Source organism: Parambassis ranga, chromosome 17 (genome assembly GCF_900634625.1).
Source record: "Parambassis ranga chromosome 17, fParRan2.1, whole genome shotgun sequence".
Classification (NCBI taxonomy): Eukaryota; Metazoa; Chordata; class Actinopteri; family Ambassidae; genus Parambassis; species Parambassis ranga.
This window is the reverse complement of record NC_041037.1, coordinates 17,260,267-17,281,262: the sequence shown is the minus strand read 5'-3', so window position 1 is coordinate 17,281,262 and position 20,996 is coordinate 17,260,267. Positions and strand designations below refer to the sequence as shown.

Here is a 20,996-nt window from a genome sequence, read left to right as displayed (position 1 = left end):
CGCTCTCACTCACTGTCTGCTTATTAAATGATCTAAGATAAATGCTGATTACTTTGCCTACAAAAAAAACCCTTTTTGTTAGTGGTCAGTGGACAGTCATTATCGAGTGACCTGCACGTCTTTTGGAGAAGAAAAATGGCCTTTTCCAGTTAGTTGCAGATATATAATGTAAATGTCAACACATTGCTAACCTTTGTACCACTGAGCTGTAACAAGCACCAACATGATGAAGTGTATTCATTTGATTCCCCGGCGGAGGCTACTCTTTGCCATCTTATATTTTAGGGGTCTGTTACTTTAAAGGCTTTGTAAGTGAATGTCTGCCCTGCAATTTGGAGGGTGAAAATCCACAGCTGGGCCCAATAAAGAACCCCGGAAAGGAATAATATTGAAGCTTTCTGGTTTTGAAAAGTTGCCACCACAGAAGTGACTTGATTTTTTTTACATATTTTAGAAAGATGGAGGCAGGATTTAAAAAGTTCATCCTTTTATTAACCCAAGCGGATGTGGTCATTGTTAAGTCCACTGAGAGGTTCTTAACCTTTTCAAAAGTTGTCATTAGACAGCATATTCTAAGTGAGACCTAATTATCCATAGCTCAGATATGTCGCATCATTTTCGAGATGAGACTGCACAAACACAAACATTGCATTCTTCTATGTCAATAAATAACCTAACTTTCTCCTAAACCTTTTAACTGTTAATCTGGATTATTTCCTTGTTATGCCAATCACACTGAGTCCTTAAGTGTGTTCCTATCATTCATGGTTTGCTCCACACAAAACAACCAAAAGAACTTATTAATCAGATAAAATTTCCAAGGATTTGTGGGACTCTTCATATGGGGAGTGGTTTTATGCAGAGGATTATCAATGATTTAGCCAGGATTATAGACCAGATTTGTCAAAATCTCAAGTGATAACAATCCACAGACAAAGACTCCAGCAAGCGCATATTCTTAATGATTATTATCCTACAGATAGCTGGACAGTGGCCCAGAGTTATCGCTGTTACGGTGTGTCGGAAGCCTATTATGGCAGTCAATAAGCAGAGCTATCTGAGGTTGGCAAGCTGCGGTGCAGCGACCCATCAATACAGATTCCTCTCCGCCTGCTCCACATATCCACACATCCATTGACTGCAGTGAGTTCCAATGATTTAAAGACTCTGTGCTACAGATGTGTTAGGAGATTCAATGTCTCATGTGCTGCTTGCATTACACGTAATAAATCATTTGTCACAATGGGCGCTCGGAGGGTGACAAAATCAATATCGGTTTATTCAGGGAGCAAGTCCAGGGACCACTCATTCAGCATGTGGCCCTGCTGTGCACAGGTACTATTGCACATTATATAACAGTCATATTACATCAAAACTAAACATAAATGGATACATCTGTTATGCATTTTCCGTACTTGATGGGTTTGAATAATCCAAACAAAAAGAGTATTCACAACCACACCAATAATCTCGTGGTTTGGTTCTGTTTTGTCCATTCCCTCAAACAACTCACGCTACAAGAAAAATATACTGTATCCCTAGAAAAATCTGAAGTAGCCTCACAATGTGAGCTTAATTAGCCAAATGAGCCATCTGGACCCTGTGATAAATACGTAGGCCTACATAATAAAATGAGCCAGCACTGATCCTTCCGTGCTTAGAGGAAACCAACTGCCTAGTCACTGTTGTGAAGGCAGGGGTGCCTTGTTAAAATGCACTCCATCAAAGTTTCCTTTGAAGTAATGGCTGACAGAAAACATAATGTGAATTCGGCTTGACAGGTCTGTGAAAAAAATTGCTTGGGAAATACTGAGCAAGGCGGTGGAAGGAGGGAACCGGGGGTGAAGTCAGGTCTCGCTGCTCTTTTGTAAATTCACCACAGCGCAGACTGCATTTCAATTAAGAAGTTGTCGTGGCTCTGTAAAACTTCGTATTTACGGTCCTTTTATTAATTTCTTCCTGCTAAACCGAAGAATTTCATTTCCCTGATCAAATATGAAGACGGCCCTTGTCTCTTTGCTGTATGGAAATTGGAATTTAAAGCTGCAGTATTGCCTCATCTCTCTCAGCAGAACAAGAATCTTTAAAAAAATCCATCATTACAGATTGTCTGGCATTTCATCGCCACTCTTGTTTTTACCTGTGCCTTAGTAAATAATCACACGGGAGCACTGTGCGAAAGCTTTCCTTTGAAATGTGCACAATATAAAACTGTATGAAAAATTTCATTATGCAGGAAGTGTGAAGGTTCGAACCAGGGGCCAATGCAGTATTCTGCCATTGAGACACTGCAGTTTCACAGCTATAGCTTGAGAGGGGGGTTTTGTTTATTAGACTACATGATTGGTTTGACTGTAATATCGTCAATCTTGGGACTACAATGACTGGTCATCCACTTTAGTTGGAGAATCTTCATAGGCATAATGTTGATGATCTCATTTTTCTCCTAGTGGTACCAATACCCTGACACTTCTGCTTAGGAAAAATATTTCAACAATTTTAAAGGCTGTCATTTGTTTGGATACAAGATTCTGCAGAATTCAAACGACTCAAACTCTGTGCACTTTTTATGTGATGGTACTCGTGGGATGTAATTATGGATTGGCTTACCTTCCGTGCTGTCACCCGTTTTTTTTTTGTGTTGGAGGCTCTGGCTGTTGCCATCTTGGCAGAGACTGGTCTGTCTTAACAGACAAGAAGTGGGAAGCTCTCAGTGAATCGAGACACACCTGTCAGTCAAAGTGGTTATGTTATTTAAATAATTAAAATGGGTGAGTTGTATAAAGAAAGAATCCCTGCACAGTTGTCTAAAGTTCTATAGAGTTGAAAGTTTTAAATCGATTCCATTCCTTCATCAATCCCAGATGTGGTGATTAATGGGCAAATTCTTTCATATTTGGTTGAGCAAGTATGTATGTTATTAGCAAAAATAAAATACAAAATAAGGGTGGCTGTACAGAGATGTAGCCTGACACATTTGTCTTGTCCTTTGTGTTGTTTTGATCTATTAAGTCGAGGCTTAAGTCGAATATATATGTAAGTGCTATAAAGTAAACATGATGAAACAATGGCCTTAACACATAATTTATTTTTATTTGGCAAACATTTAGTGCAAAAATTCTGATGTTCAGTGTCGCACATGACAGTAATATATATTCATGGTCATAAAACCCAGGGTTACTTTAGAAATTATGGACTCTCTTCCACCTAATGTGGCACAACCTCACACCTCATCCTTGTGTATAAATGCGACTGCTGGATGTTCCCTTTTTTCTTCTTTACTCTGATTCAGGTTTGATCCTTAACCACGCTGTCACCTATGCAATTCCTCTTCCAATTTCTTCACATATTTTTGGGGTTTTATTATCACAGTTAAAACTGACAAACCTTGTGGGACTCTGTTAGCATCAGTGTACTTAATTACCTCACTATACTTCATCAGGGGCTAATAATGAGTCAGATCTCCCTCTTGGGTGTTGGCCCCGATCTGCTCCCAGCATATGTCCTAATATTAAATAGACTACAGCACTTTATGACTGAAGAGCTGGCCATAAACTAATGGCATTTCCATTATTGATTAAATTGTGTTTTCCATTTCTGCCATGCTATTCCAATGCTCAGAAGCACATTTTCACAATGACAGTTTTTCAAACTCCAATTAGTACAGTTTTGTTTCACCAGTAGCCGTTGGTCCATCTGTTGTAGCCTCATCCTGTTATTTAGGGCTGATAATATGGTAATTTTCTCTGAAACATCTTGCTATTTGCAGCTTTACTCAGTAGACTCAGTGCTCACATAGGCTGCACTAATGGGAACAGAAATCTGACTGTTTGCATTCTGTGGCACAGATGTTATGGGGTCTGTTTACCTGTCCCATCTGGGATTAGTGTTAATGTGGCAGCTTCTTGCGGTTTAGGCAAATCTAAGAAATTGTCCCTAAACGACTTTAAAAAAACAAAAAAAAAGATGGTAATTGCTAACATCAGTCATTTAAAAGACTGTTTCGTCCACAGTGTCCGCCAGGGCTAAGCCCCATGAAGGATGGGACCGGGTGCTACGACCACCGCATTGGCATCGACTGCTCTGATGGTTTCAATGGAGGATGTGAGCAGCTGTGCCTCCAGCAGCTGGCGCCTCTGGAGGATGACCCGACACTCTACAACATCCAGATGTTCTGTGGGTAAGAAAGAGCACATTCGGTGGTTTATATTTAAATTACTAGATTTCATCACCCAGTCATATTTGGTCTTGTCATCATTGCGGTTGTCATGCGGTTTTACAGCCTATACAAACCATCCGCAAATCTCAGTTGTGGGCTGAATTTGACTGAATTTTACATTAGAGCTAGCGGGCTAATGGCATGCTTTACATTTATTGTAAGCAACCATGCAGCTTTTTTGTAACATAATGCTACATTATCTGAGAGATAGGACATTAAGCAAGCAGATCTGATCTAAAGTAGAAGCATATTAATGTTCATTTATAATACATACATATAAGAATCACATCCAAGACTATCCCTGAGAAACACTTTTCAACCCCCTCTCTGTTCTAAGTTGTGGAGTCCACTTCCTCTTTGACAGTCTGGGCCTTCCCCCTGGTGGTAGCAAGCAGTGGGGCGCGCACAAAACTTTGATGATTAAGTTTTAATTAATTTTTATATATGGGAAAATGACGAAAGCCATGTTAGGATGGGTGTATTGAAAACCATACATAGGAGCTGAACACACACTGTGGGTCACTACAGGCACTGCATAGTGGAAACACTGACAATCTCATATTTACAAATCAAATGGCAGTGGGTTAATTTATTTTTAGAGTGAAAAATCTTTTTCATTGCAGAGGTGTTGACTGTAACGGCACCTGAATCAGATCTGCCTCTGGCTGCTCTTAAAGAGTCACTCAGACTGCTCTAAATATTTCATACATTTAAACACGTTTGACAGGAAGGATTTTGCTTAAAAAGTAACCTTGTCACCTTTGTAAAACAAGCAGAGCGTATATGAACTGTACAAAAATTGAAATGAATCACTTAGTGTAATGTGTAGGGAAAAGAGAGACTTTGGATTTTTATATAGGTTCAATGAGGGACTCAATCTCTGCCTTCCTAGTTGTACTGAGGAACTATTTATCAGTATAATAGTTGTTTTTGTTGATAGGATCAACACAAAGTCATTGGTCGGATAAGAGGGCGTGAAGGGCGAGCTTTGTTTTCTTCATATCAGACCAGTCCTTCATACAAAATAAGTGACAGTGACTGAGTCCCTTTACAGTGCAGGTAGCAAACTGTAAGTTGTCCTTTAGATTAACAGGATGTGGAAGAGAATTAGATCATGATGGAGGATGCTGTCAGAGTAAAATATCGATCTATTAATGGTGCCAATGTGCAGCTTTGGACCTTTCAGTTCATATATTGTACCAGGCTGCTGTTGAGTTTCTTTTTAGCAGATTGAAGGCCATGATGTGGATGGCACTCGGCAGCTTCAATTTGACACACAGCAAAACTCGATGTTTTTTACAGAAATAATAAAAAACCTACAGAAAAATTCAACTGACTTAACCAGAAATATCAAAAAACATGTTTAACTGTATGTAACAAAATGTACAGGATTCCAACAAACATTTGCAGCTTACGTTGTTATGCATTATTGCTGCAGTGTGACTACAACAACTGACTATGGATTACAATATTATCCTCAGCATAAGCATGCAGAGACGTGTGGTTGTCCTAGTTTTAGCTTAGTAAATGCTATGCTATGTCAGATTAGCAGACAATTTACAATGGATGCCTACAAAGTAACTTACGGTGGATGTTAGCTAACATCGCTGCCCCTAGTACTTTAAATCATTTCATTGGTTAAAAAAAAAGGATGGTTAATAAGCAAGGCAGAAAAGGCAGAAAAAGCACAGGTAACTATTAATTGTTCAGCATTATCTTAACGATCTTAAGAACGTAATTCCGTTATTAGATTTGCACCTGGGCTTTTCCTACAACTTTGTAGCAGTGTTTAATGTGACCTTTTCATACAGTTAAAGGTTACATACTTACAGGCTAGACACTGATTAGCAGAGGTCAAAACAAAGCCAATACTCCACACAGCACACAGACACACACAGGTGTTGTTGCAGATTAGACAGAGCTGGAACAGTGATGCAGTCTTATCTTCCTACTGGAGTCTGTTCACAGGTCTAATCAGCCACAATGACCTAAAACACTACACTGTGGGTATGCAGAGAAAAAAGTGTTCATATTGTCTGCTCTGCGTGAGCCATACATGGTTCTGTAAAAGCCACAAAGACATTCTCACACACATCTGCTGTGGTTAACTTTACAAATATGAAACACATTAGTGTCAGAGGTAGTGCTTGTTCCAGGCCGCAACATTTATGTCATTGAATTTAGACAGAAATTGTTGTTTGAGTCTTGGTTACCATGGTAGCATTCCTGCTGCATCAATTCCTGATGCCATATCAAAACTAGGTTGACCATAAAAACCCACAACTGGGTGCTCCCCTTGGCCTCATTATGTGACACTGACTTTGCAACCGCCCTGTCCATACATCCCTACATGATGTGTCTACATGACACATGTTGCTATTTTTAATTTAGTTTTTTTGCTACTTCATGACATCGTCCACACATGCAATAAGGGTGGGTGAACTCCACTGTGACACATAAACAAGCAATTTTCTAGTTGAAGACAAGAAGCTGCTGTCATCTTTACATTAAACATCATGTTGCAGACAGAGTATATTATGTCAACTTTACATAAGCAGGTGATCCAAAACTGCTGCTTCATTTAATTCTCAACAGCAGCATTTTGTTGTTGTCTCTTCCCATAGTGCAGATGTGGCTAATCCTCCACTGACATTAGCCTGTGCGACATTTGGCATCCAGGAGAGAGAGCCTCTCCTAGTGTAAATCCCTGACAGATTATCTTCCTCTCCTCACCTACTCCCTGCTTTTTCTCACCCTTTACTTTGTCTGGCTTAGATTCATTTCACAGAGTATATTATACGGCCAGACGTCAAAACATCATCAATGTGAAATGGAGGATTTTGTGTCAGTAGAGTGGAATTGATTTTTATTGTTAGAGGTCTGAGATGTACATTCAGTGTATTGAACTCGGTAAAAAATGGTATGGGGTGAAAGCAGAATATTCTTCACAGTTCGTGTTGATTACGTACAGTGTTATATAAAGGTTTGGGCACTCCTTAGGAAAATCACTGCAGTCACTGTTTGTCTGAGATTTTGAAGCAGCAGCTTCATTTAACAGATGTTATACCTTATGGAAACAGAAAGATTTGAGTAGTGAAATTTATTTTATTGGCCCAACAGAAACTTCTTATGAGCATTTAAACAAAAACAGGCATGTGCATAAATGTGCCCCCCCTCCCACACACACAAATAATTCCAGTTTTGCTGCAGTAACAGCCTGTAGACGCCTCCTTTAGCCACAGACAGTCCCTGAAATCTGGCAGGTGGTGTTTTGGCCCATTGCTCCACACAACACAGCTCCAGGTCAGTCAGGTTTCTTGGCTTCTGTGCGTCGACAGCCTGCTTTAAATCAATCCATACACTTTCAGTGATGTTAAGGTCTGGAGACTGGGATGGTCGTTCAAGAACATGGTACTTGTGCTTCTGCATGAATTCCTTTGTGGACTTTGAACAGTGCTTAGGATCATTGTTCTGCTGAAAAATCCAACAAGAATCTGCTGATACTGAGAGGAATTCATGTGGCCCTCAACTTTAACAAGGTCTCCAGTACCTGTGCTAGTCACACAGAACATGATGGGCCCTCCACCAAATGTCACAGTAGGCAATAAGTTCTTCTCTTGGAGTTCAGTGTGTTTTCACCATTCATTAGTCTCCTCTGACCACAGTATTTTTTTTTTTTTTCCAAAATGCTTCTGGCTTGTCCAGATGTGCTTTTGCATACCCTAAGGCTTTTTGCACATCACATTTCCAATGAGCTTTTCCTGGTACATAGTACAACTACAACTACACCACCAGCAGCCAGGTGTTCTTGTAGTTCTCTGGAGATGGTCTGTGGCTGCTCTGTGATCATTCTAACCATCCTTCTCCTCTGCATTTCCTGTGTGTTGTTTCGGCCATCCACATCTTTCCTTCACAGTGGCTGCTCCTGTGGTCTTCCAGTCCAACAGTTCAAACCTTCAGATCATTTCTTGTACCTCCTAATTCATAATAATAAATTCTCTTAGTTTGTAGGTCAGTAGAGAGCTGTTTAGAGGCCCCCATGTTTCCACTGTCTAAGAAAGAGGCTAGGACAGGCACAGCAGCAGTTACTTACATTAAACAGCCCTTTTCATGATTGATTCTACCTGTCTTTGTAACTGAAGAGCTAACGAGCCAAACAAAGCAGTTTTGTGCTTCAACCTGTCAGGTCTTCAATTGAATATGATTAAAAGGGTGCCTATACTTTTGCACATTACATTTTTTTAATTATATTTTATTGTAATAAAACTATATAATGTGTCTGGAAAACACTTAAATGTCTACATCTCTGGAGGAAAACAAACCTTGTTGCTGTGATCTTCTCTTATAAAAGTAGAGCAAATCATTATGAAATCTCAGAGGGGTTCCCAAATGTTGCATACCACTGTATGTTATGTGAAGTACAATACGAACTTATCAACATGCTAATGAATGCTATATATGCATAAGCAATAACAGCATTGCCTTCCACGACTATGTATAACAATGGAGGGGTCTCGGCTGAGAAAGCACAGTTAATGATCAACGTCATTAGTTTACTTTTTGCATCTACCCACACCAAAACCCTCTGTTAGCATGCAAGGTGCCACGTTAAGATGCACAACAGCATCTGGACGCTCTCATTACAGCGGACTGGTCGGATCAGGAGGCCAGCACAAATGAAATTTGGCCGTGCAGATCAGAGGCAGCCTCTTATTGATCCTTTTGTCTGGCATGTGATCCCCCAGCGTCATTTAAAACTTACTCGGAGAGAGAGGCTTGCTGTCATGTGGTTCACTTTTTAAATGACATCCTAATGGCTTGAAAATTGTCAGGATTCGAAACATAATTGACTGTAACCTCGAAATATTGTTTTGTTCTGTGCATATTAATTATCTTTAGATCCATAAATAGTTACAGGGAAAGCAAAACAACTTGGAAATTAATAGGCAATTAAGGAACAGTGAGTAATTAACTTGAGAAGGAAGGAAATGATGAGTCAATAATTCAGTTAAAATCCTATTACTTCAGGTGCATCGAGGACTACAAGCGTGGACCAGATGGGAGGTCGTGCCTGCCGCTGTCGGAGGTCTGCACCGAGGGAATAGACTGCGGGGAAGCAGCAGACATCCCCGCCAACCAGACCGTGTTCGGAGACCTTTTCTACGGTTACAACAACCACACCAAAGAGAGCACCTCCGGACAGATCCTCAAGGCTACATTCAGGTAAACACACAAGCTGTTGGTGAAGTATGTGGGACATTGTTCTGCCATTTGTATATCAGCAGGGAAGCAGGTAGGGGAGTTTGGGCTTTTGGCTCCTGCAGTGCTGGCATCATCCATGATAGGACTGAAGTAGCAGACATTTAACAAGCATTACACCAGTTAAAAGTTGGATATGAATGAAGGTTTACCACAAGTACAGATAAAAACTTGGAACCTACATCTAAGTGTGTGATTTCAATGGTGTATCAGGTTTTAAATGAATGAGCAGCCAGCTAAATGTAACATATATAAATAATGCTGAGTATCAGGTAGAGTGGAATATAGGGTTTTTTTTTTCATGTGATTAAAATGACCGGGCCTCATGTGGCCATATTTTATAATGAAATGTAAAATGAGTTATGTAGGCCAGGACCTGACACTATCAGGATACAGGGACAATTCTGCCACATTCAAAGTTGTAGAAGAAAAAAAAAACAAAAGCAGTGTCCTTAATATAAAACTTTGCCTTAAGTCATGAGTCTCTTTAGAACAAAAAGGGAAAACAAATTGTGCTACAGGACAAGATAAAAAGAGGACTCTGTGTGGATTGCCTTATGTTAAAGATGCAGTAATGCCTTAACATGCAGAATGCACTCTGCCAATTAGAGGCAGTAAAGTGGAGGTAAAGACCAGTAACATTTACAGATGACAAACTACGACCCTGTGTGTTTTACAGAGAGAATATAAAACACGTATGTTTACACGCAGCAGCAGTGCTGTTTTTACACAAACACTGTCTCTGTTGCTCCCGCTCTTTGCTCCGTCTAGTTCACCCTGCAAGCTTTGATGTTTCCTTTGGAGATCAAGTTTTGCATCCAGCACTCCCCTGGCCATGCATGGCCCAAAGCTTTCCTGCAACGGTACAAATGTTTGTCATCCAAAAGAAACTGGCCGCTGCAGACAGTGACTCCAATTAACAAGTCAAAATAACAGACCTTGTCCTTGCCTTCCAATTTGATCATTTGCTGCTTTAGCACCTTTGAAGAGGTGAGCAAAACAGATTGTCTTCTGCTCTGAGTGTACTCAGTCATGACATCAGGTTGACTTACAACACCATTTTTCTTTTTTCTAAACACACACACACACACATGCATATATATATATATATAAGAATCAATAGTAAGCTGCATAGCCTCCAATCCAGTAACAGTAATGATATTTATTGCACCACACAACTTTATTGACCACATCACTGATCATTCTAAATATGTACACAGGACAAAATCTAGTTCTTCCCAAGGACAACACTCCCAGGGAAAGACAGAGCAATGTAGTCTATGCAGTCTAAACTCTTGGATATGACACTCTAAATATGACAGCTAATGAAACAAGACATAAGAATCCAATTCCTTGTCATCTGTTTATTGAAGAATCGAATCAAACTATATGAATAATTCTGCAGCATATTGTATCCAATCAATTTATAGAACACTACTGCACTGATAGTATCATTAGGTTCCTAAGTGCCATGTATCAGCCTTTCAGATTCTCTGAGTGGGACATAGTTCAGGTCACACAGTGGAAACAGATCATACGTACTCAGGAGGTAAATGTGTCTCCACAGGTTGTAAAAGCATGTCAGATTGAATCAGTACCTGTAAAGGTTATTTCATGATGGGGCAAGGATTCTGTGGTGGATTTTATGTCAATCCCCTCCCTATAAAAAGAGAATAGTGGTAGTAAAGCTTGCCACTGTCAGGGATTGTCCTTTATAAAACACGAGCCTTTTCCCCTAATCTCAAGCAAATCCTTAGAGGAAAAGAAAACCCCCATCTCCTCCTTTGAGAGGCTTATATATTAGGCTGCTCAGGTCCAAAGAGATGCTGTGTCCCTTTCATAATTTGTACAGGGTTTGATGTGGATAGTCAAGTACTTTGAAGGTGGTTAATTATCACTGTCCACATTCTGCAATCATTTCCGCTGAACTCAGGAAGCCAGAAGGTCAGCAAAGTCATCGGTGGCCTGCAATTTAATTTGGATGGCGCATAGATTCTGCTGCCCGGAGGCAACCAGCCCACTTAGGGATCCACCTCTAGGGTCCTATAGAGGGAGGGATGGGCAAGGCAGGAAAGTTAATATCATCAGGAATCTAAATCTCAAATGCTCTGATCTCATTTGAAAGTGCTTGTGAATGGAGTGCGGGGTCTGCAGCAGACTTTGAAGAGCTCCAAATGCTTCCTGCACAGATGAGGTGGTAGAAGAGGAAGGGAGACTCTGTTGGGAGGCATGGTTAATGCAAAGCCTAATTATAAGAGATGGCAGCAAATGAATTAAAACTGACCAGGAGGCCAGTGTGCTGGAATTGAATGTAATTGGACCAGATGAATGCTGGAATGTAAAATGAACAAAGTTACGGGAAGAGAGTATCTCAACAGAACACCAGAGATCCGTTTAAGGTTTAGAATTAGTGAAGCACTTCATATAAATTAGAAGTTATTTCAAAACCAAGAGAACAACTAACAATATAGAAACAGCTTGTTACAGTCAGAATCTTGCCTCTGGAAATACAGAGGGAGGTTGGAAATCTGTCCCCATGGAAACTGAATGTCAAATTTAATGGCCCACTGTAACAATGGCTAGCGGCTGGTTAGTATAAAATGGCTGCTCATACAACTGCTTGGAAAATGTGGTTAAAACTTCAATGCTGTATTTTATGATGTATCAGATTGGTCCCTCAGATATATTATTCACGCAGAAAGAAACAGTTACTGTTAAAGGCAATTGCACTTGTCACTTTACAAGTCAGGCTGTTTCAGTCATTCTGGTGACAATAGAGTAACCTTAGAAAAGCTTACAAATGAGACATGACTGTGTAAGAAGGAAAGAATGAACTCAAAGAAGAGAAAGTCAGTGTCGGCAGGCTTCAGGCTGTGTATTTAAAGCTGACCCACAGGTGGCTAGGTCCCCGTTCACACTGGGGAAAGTCAATCCAGCTAGAGTGAGATTGAATCCGGATACAGGGCTCTAGAGTGCGACCATTTTTGTCGCAAATGCGACCTAATTTCGGTGCAACCAAAAAATATCAGAGGTCGCACCGGTACGACCTGCTGTTAGAGGGAGATACATTCTCCGCGACTCTTGAAAGTCTCCCTGTGGTCCAACAACAGACACACATCAGGCTCATGTCGTGGTCTAACCCAATCAGAGACAGTGAAGGGCGGGACCCCCCGTGTGTGTATCTTTGAAAACGTGTCTGCTGCGGTCAGCAGAGACCGCAGGAAATCCAGAAAAAGAAGAACACAGACATATGCTGCGCAGAGCTGATGCTGTGCGCTAAAGCTTGTTCCATACTTCACGAGAACAGAGAGATCTGTTACCCGAGGTGACGGGAACAAGAACAAAGTTCGTTTCAGCCCAGGCTTTTTGAAACGTGTGTGCAAAACTCATACGGCTCTCTCACTGCAGCGCGCACACACAGACAGACGCTGCAGAAACCGCCGTTTAGGTGAACATACAGCAGAGGAGGAGGATTTGTTGCTACTATGCGGGTTTTGCTAATTTGCTGTTGACCTGAATGAGTGACGATAACGAGCCGGTAATGTTCGAAGAAGGGGGGGCGTGACGTGCTCGTAGCATTATAACAGACTGAACAACAGGTCTGATGGACAGTGTTATCTGACCTGCGTGGTTCATCCATGAAGGCTGAGTCACTCTGACTGACAGCAGTCAGCTGGTTTTAAGTTTAAGTGGAGTTATAGTACATGGTTACATGATGAACGCCCATTTAAAAAGTATCATTAACCTGCTATAGTGGACCATTGTCTGCCACTATGATATCTGCATACAGCTAAACTGTAACAGACAGAATGAAAAGTCTGTCAGCTGGAGCTCAGCTTTGGAAAGAGAGGAGAGTGAGGCACTGAGGAAGATGAAAGAAAAGATACTGTAGCTGCATTAGAAATGTGTTGAAGAAAAAATATATATCTCAATCACAACTATTAAATAAATAAAGGTGCATATAATTTTAATAATTTTTAATTCACATTGGGTCTTACTGCCCTGTACTATCTATATATGTTATCATTGTGTAAGGATGGCATCACCAACATTCTACCTGCTATTTATTTGTTTTCTAAAACTGTCTCTGTTTGAGTAGCCAGTGGTAGAGGGTGGTTGACAGATGGTTCCTTCATCACCTGGACAGTTGTAGGCTGCAAAGGCATAATACCAGTGTAAGGCGACTTGAAAGTCAAATGAACAGCATAATATTGATATATTCATCAGATATATCTGCCACATTAACTGGTGTGAAAACTTCCTAAAAAATTGGACTTATGAAACTAATAAGATGTCAGCTCCAGTTTTAGTAGGGGCTCGTTATGAAGTGAGACAACGCTTTGCAGTCAAATTTGGCAAATACAGACCTAGCAAGGAGCACATAAACTATGCATTACATTAACTTAAGTGTCAGCTCTGATTAAAGGAAATCAGAAGGCTGCATGTGTTGTGCTTTGCTCTTTAGTAGAACCATGAGGACAAGAGTTTGAAAAGAAATGTGAATAGAACACTGAGGCTCTTCTAGGACACACATCCTAAATGAATGCAGCTGTCAGATCTCAACCCTCATTACAAGAAATGTAGAGCCCAGTATTTTTACAGTTTGACCACAAAAATGAGTCATGTTCAAAAGTTAGCACCCCCTCTTTTGATTCTGTTTTTGTGTGAAGTAGAATACAAAATCATTTGATCATAGCATGTCTTAATATTAGACTATAACCTCAGATGAACAACTTTTTATGCCATTATTTGTTTAGCAATGATCAAGTGTTAAACCCCCAAGATTTTTTTGTATTTTTGTTGGATTATGACCTCACATTTGCCTCTAGAATACTCTGTTGCTTCTCTAACACCATTGTTTATGTATTTCTCTCTTGACATGGTGTGACGGACACCTGAACGTTCTGTGTTTATATAGAGGTCTGTGCACTTGTTGATGATAAATTCATCAAGGTCTGATGATCAGCAGCTTTTAAAATACTTGCTGAAACTGACTTCTCTACTGCAGCCCCCACTCTGGTCAAACAATAACACTGAAGACCAAAGAGCGTGCAGTCTGTAGAACCTTCAGTTATTTGTCTAACATCCACTTTAGCCTGCAAAAGTGCAAAGCGGCAACATGTGGCCTTCAACAGCCATTGACTTAATCAATGGCAACTAAAATGTAAATGAATCCACATTGTGACCCGTGTCCTCACATCTCTGTATTAGATGTACTGGTTGCCCTTGAGGAAAAAAAAGAAGTGAGAGAAGCAGAAAGAGAGACAGAGAGGGTGAGAATATAAGAGAAGCCTTTATGTGATGTTCACTGGCACTTCTTCAAAAGCCTCTACCCCACTGCTCTGGAGTGGCACAAAGCATCTGTTCCCATCATTCAGCGAAGAGAAGTCAAGATTTAATGTTGTTTAACCACCAGTGAAGTTTTTGTTCTCCTTCACTTCACTCCAAAACATACATCATCAGTTCTACCTTTCCAGTTTTGTTGTTGTCATCTAGCACGGCATCGTCCTCATCCATGTTTTTCTCTGTCAAAAACACACTCCTCTACTTCTTCTTTATATTCTATACAAATCACACAAAATCCCCTCATGGCTGTAACAACCCCCCAAAAAAATCTAAACAGTCTTTTCAAGTCAACATTTTGGCTGCTAATGTTTTATTTATTTTTGGGAAAAATGTATGAGGGGAGGAAAAATTGATCTGCTCTGTGGACCCTGCCAGGTTTTTCTGTTTGGAGCAGCAATAGAAAGGTGGAAATAAAAGAGAAGCAGCAAGCGTTGTTAGCAGGTGGCCCGTAAGTTATGTACACTCCAATACTCAGGATATGCTCAGGTATGCTTATGAATGAATGGTCTCACACACTTAGCCACACGGTTCCTTTTAAATGTGTCTCCTGGGAGTGTCACACACACACACACACACACACACACAGAGCTGGTTTGATTCTCTGTACCCAGCATGGCTCACAGTCCGTCTTTTATGCTCACCAGCCCTGAAACTCTTCTCATCTTTTTTGGGACAGGGAAATACCCCCCCACCCTCCCTGTGCAGGAAGGTCATAATTATCATTTCAAAAGTGTTGTTTATTTCATTTCCTAGAAGGCAAAATCCAGTCATCATTGACAGCAGGTTGCTGGGACCCAAAGATGATTTTTGGTTACAAAGCAACATGAGATGGGCCTCTGTGCCCAGGAAGGAGGTCTTATCACGGTGACATCTCAGAAGCACCGGGCACGATATGATCTGGGTTCCGATTACAGAGCTCAGTGACAGGGTCTCTGTCTTCCTGTCTCTGCGGGAGCCAGTGGACTCCAGTAATGAGATGTTAAAAAGCTAACCTCCTCTCATTACTCCTACCACTGTCCTCCCTCCACCCCGCTCCCCCCTTTCTCTCTATTCCTCTCTCACACGACAAGCTCAGAGCAGGTTTTAATGAATATTTTAGTGCCCTTTGTTCTCATTCTACTGGCTGCTAGGGATCAATGATTAAGACCATACTCCCACCTGACACCTCCTCAAATCCCAACCACTTTATCTATTATTTTGTGCTTTTTTTGCCTCATTTCAGTTTGCTGTGCCACACCTCCAACATGACACTCTCAAGAGACATACCTTCATTGACTCAGTAAATTAAAATATGAAATCTGTTTGCAGCAGACTAATGAAGACGGCAGGGTGGGACTGTGCTGCTAGGGGCCCCCGATTGTCTCGCATTGAAACCTGTGAGTTTGTTTATTGCTGTAAATCATCAGTGTCCCGGTGTTTTGTCACATTTCACATTTCAATAATTTATAAAACAGGTGGCTGCTTCGCCGCAGCTCCTACAAGGAGAAAAAATGTCTTTAGTAAGTTTTGTCAGTTTTACAAAAGTTCCTTGAACTTCAAATGAGTTATGACATCCTCACAGTGCCAGATGGCTGTTAAATGTTACATGTCATCCTCTAACAAAATTATCAGTGAAGATTGTCAGACATGAACGCAGTGATAAAAACCAGGCACATGTTCCACTTAGCATGCAAAAAGAAAGACAAAATAATCACAGTCTTCTGCAAAACAGCAGAGATTCAGTCATTACATTCTCAATTTGTGTGCTTTGTTACAGTGACAGCTGAAAGCATGCATAATTACTTTCAGCACAAAATGACAGATGTCTGACTCCAGTGTCAATAAAATCCCAACCAACCTTGTGTGTTGTTGTTGTCGTGGGTTATAAATGTAGCTAGACATAATAAGCTCTGTTTCAGAAAGTACTGTGGATATTTAAGGCACCAAAAAAGTGGCAAGTGTGCAGAGTGCAGTGCAAAGGAAACTTCCTTTAACACTGGAAGTTCTTATAGATGAGTAGGTTCATTCCAAGCATCACTGAGAATGTGCCCTATATTCCTCTGTGGATTTACTGTAGGCCCTTTCATTGGCTTCTCTCTCCATTTAATCCCATGGTGTTTAGATCAAAGCTGTGTTGGGGCCGTTACATGTGTTCCGTGACTATGCTTTCTTCCTTCCTTCAGGAATCCAGAAGATCAATAACATCTCCCTGATTAAATCATGGGATGGTTGTGAGTCTAAACATCAGACGTGCCAACACAGGTCATTCCTTTGTGTCATTGGTTGTATTGGTGCTTCAAGCCATGTCCATGAGTATTTAGTATTTAGTATGCTTCCTGCTGTGGCCACATGTGGCCAACCAGCAGTGTGGTCTGTATCCCTTTTGTAGGGGGTTAAAAATTTGAATAGCTCCAGCCGGCACTTTTAGATTAATTTTTTAAAACTGGGGCGACTATGTCATGAAAATGAACACTAAACCCCTCCATCATATTGTCCAACAGGTAGTAGTCTGAGGGTGCCAAATCAGTTGAATATAGCAAGTTTATATTTGCTTTCCTGGAATGACAGCCATTGCTGCTGTGCATCTGTGTGCTAGAGCATTGTCAAACTGGAAGAGCAATCTTCTTGTCAGCTTTCCATGCTGGATTTTCTAGATGTTCTCTTGTGTAAATAGCAGGACCTTTTCCATATAGTCCAGCAGCAGCACTCATATCATGGATTTTGTCTGTGACTGGTCTTCCAGGACAGGGGTCATCATCCAGGCTCTTTGCCACTTTTGACTCACTTTTCCTTTGTTGTGAGTCTCCAGACACAGAAACATGTAGTCATGTTCCAAAACAAAATAAAAGCACATTTCACATTTGTCCCCTTTGATTTTTGGCACTCTGCTACATCGACCCACAGCTTTGTTTCTCCTCACCAGCAGCTAACTTTCACATGTATTTATGTGCCTGATTTCCCTGTAATTATCCTTGCACCCCCGGCCACACCATGACCACACAAATAAAATGTCATTTGAATGCCGGTGTTTGACACAACTACTCCAGCACTGTTTCTCCTCTAGCCAGTGGCTTCTGTTGTTCTCACGCTCTGACTTTCCCAAAGGCAACAGTTTATGATTGGTAAATATTTGTATCCTTTTTTTTTTTTTTTTTTCACAGTTCTGGCTCAGAACCGTGCATGAATCAAACACTGCATTATGCACAGTGAGGAGAACTCTCCTCCAGCATGAATCACAAGGACCTTCCGTGTGTTCCTAATGGCTGCTGCTATGCATGTTTTAGAGGCGCAAGGCTATTATCACTTATTTTTAATGAGTATACACTTCCTGGAAAAGGGATTGCAACTGAGAACATCATCCATTTAGTCTAACTAAGATGCTCTTAGTGTTATTGGTTTAATTTAATAACTAGTGTCAGATGTGGTTACTAGCAGGAAATATTCTCAGCCTACAGGAAGTAGTAATTTGGAATTTGAGAGCAAATAAACATCAGCAACAGTTTTTCCACAGATGCCCAGAGACTGGCAGTAAATGTTTGCTTCTTATATCTGAAAGGATCATTGTCTTTTTTCCCCACAGATCTGTCATGTTGATTAACTAATACATGCTGTTGTGTGAAGTATGTAGTCATATATTTGCAGTAAAATGCAATCAGTGAGATTGTTAGTCAGGTTTAACTTCCCCATGGCTTTACACATTGCTCTCTGATAGACTCAGTGTGCTCCACCTGTCCAGCACCAAACCGTACAATGTAGTCAAGGACCGTAGCAGGTAAAACATGTATAAGCTAAAAAGCCACATGTCTTACTGAACACTTACTTAATCCACTTTTCTCAAGGTGCTGTGCTTCAATATTGCCAAAAGAAAAAGCAAATTAATTAGTCTTCAAGTGACTGTCTTTATTAAAATAACTTCTGACTGCCTAACAGGGCTGCGAGTGTACAAGGTTGCCTCATACATTCATGAATTATGAGGCTGGCGTCAAAATAATCAGGACAATGAATTCTGACAGGAGTAAAATAAAGATATATCCTCATTGGCTTCAGTCCTGAGACTTCTGAATGACTTAAGTTACTGATTTATTGAAGCCGTTCTGTTGTGGAACCTTGTTGTGAACCTAACTGGCATTGAGACAAGGAATGATGGAGGGAACAAAATGAGTGAGTTCAACCAAGAGTCAGCAGCAGCATCAGACAAATGAGGGCATCAGCTTTCTGACTGGAGATGAGTCACTTTGCGACAGAACAATCAACGTAATGAAAAATGACGTGCCTAATGTGACACTTGGTGTCCTCGATACACAGCGCAGTGCTGCATAATTGTTAGTATGTATTGATTTGTCTTTAATGATCTGCTGGAAAGTATCTGCCGCTTTATTTGTCTTTGACGTGGCTTCTTAGCCTTTATTCTGCATTACTTTAATTCTGACTTCTCTGCATTAATTAACAGTCTTGTTTTAAATGACAATTAAAAAGTGATTAATTGTAATGTAATGGATAATGCAAATATAGCTTCATATCATCTTGATCAAGGTTTTGGTTTGACACTCCTTGTTTAATTCATCACCATGGTTATCCAAGAACATGTCTGAGGAGGTTGGTGCATATGTTTTCCAGATGTTTGCCTCTAAACATTTGTAAAAATAGGAATGCTTCATATTAACCTAACCAAGCAGTCCTGAAAATACAAATAGGGAACAATATAATAATGTAGAAAGGTCTTTTAATTCTTCCACCTCAATCACAAAGTCTAACTTGGGTGCCACTGGCAATCCAAGTATTCTGTTGGTTTTGTATGTTGACGGTGCACGCGTCAGCCTTTTGAATTAAATGAAAAGTATACCAGATTAGATCCTTAAACAGCACAGAGGTTCTCCAGCAAGGCCACAGCTGTCTTCCTCACACTCAACCTTCATGCACGGCCCTGGCTATTTATAGCATTTGTGGTGTCAATTATTCATCATGTGCAACTGCAAACCCTCTGGCAATGATATTTTAATCATCATCAAACTTCAGAAAGATAATTAGTGATAGTCTTCACAGCACCTCTGTTGAAATAGTCTTTAAAATGTTTCACACTCAAGGTAGGTATGAACATGAAAAGACTGAAAGTGACTAGAAATGTATATTACATTGCGGAAGTGTACACATTAAGACATTTTTGCCTTATAACCAACTACACCTTTAACTGACTGGCAGTCCCAGGTATTTAGCATCTTGGGGAGATGTTAAGGTCAACAACCATGAGTAGATAAAGGAGGTCATCAGTGACACTGCACACAGGCCACTTAACCATTCACACCTAGGTCTCTTGTAAGTTCCATGATGGCTATGGTATAAAGGACCCTGTTGCAGTAAAGAAACCAGATTAGATTACAGGTGCAACTAATGAATGTAAGTGAGACTTAAACCAGTTGGTATTCAGAATGAGTGTGTGTAAATGAACAGTATCTCCCTTCTTCCTTGCATCCTGTTTCTGGAAGTCTACAACTCGACATAGAGCTGCCTGGTACTGGGCAGGGTCAGCTGGTCTGTTGCAACTTTATATATGTATGTACCATAATAAACAGGGTGGTGCTGGATACAAACTTCAAGATCGTACAAAGCAACAGACAGTGCTACACATATCCTCACATCCTCCTCCGATGTAACTCTGTTACATCACATCTTGATCCTTGTTTCACTCCGGCTGAGTGCTCATATCTCTAAATAGGACCCCTGATATTTTCTCTTTCTCTCTCTTTTTTATTGCACACCAGGCAGAAGAACTTTGCCCGGGGCATCGAACAGCAGCTCCCAGATGGCATGGTGGTAGCATCGGTGCCAACAGAGGTTCAGTGCCACGAGGAGCTGTCAGACCCAGTGCCTGACCCAGAATACCTCACGGGTATGAAACCATATTTCATTGTTCGTTCTGTTACCTCACAGCTGCGCTCTACTATTTTGTCACTGTGTTGGAAATCCTCATTAACACAAATAATTATAATAATAAATCCTCAAGGCTTGACAGACAATGTGTAGTGTTTGAGATGCCCTGGGTGTTCACATATGTCTCCTGACATTTTACCTATTGTTTGTAAAAAAATGAAGTTGGTTAGTTTGAAAATATCCTTATAGGTCATCTCTATTTCTAGCACTGAAAGTGGGTGTTGATCATGTGGTGTGTCGTTGATCAGCAGGGTTTTCTAAAGTG

At 40.6% G+C, this 20,996-nt stretch overlaps 1 protein-coding gene across 1 annotated transcript in view; it reads left to right on the top strand.

Annotated features, from left to right (window-relative positions):
- astn1 (astrotactin 1) overlaps positions 1–20,996 on the top strand; it is a 305,771-nt gene that overhangs the window by 131,753 nt on the left and 153,022 nt on the right. The window contains exons 13-15 of the mRNA XM_028427538.1: positions 4,014–4,180; positions 9,248–9,442; positions 20,563–20,690. Of these exons, the coding sequence (XP_028283339.1) occupies positions 4,014–4,180; positions 9,248–9,442; positions 20,563–20,690 (490 nt within the window). The remainder of the gene's footprint in view (positions 1–4,013; positions 4,181–9,247; positions 9,443–20,562; positions 20,691–20,996) is intronic.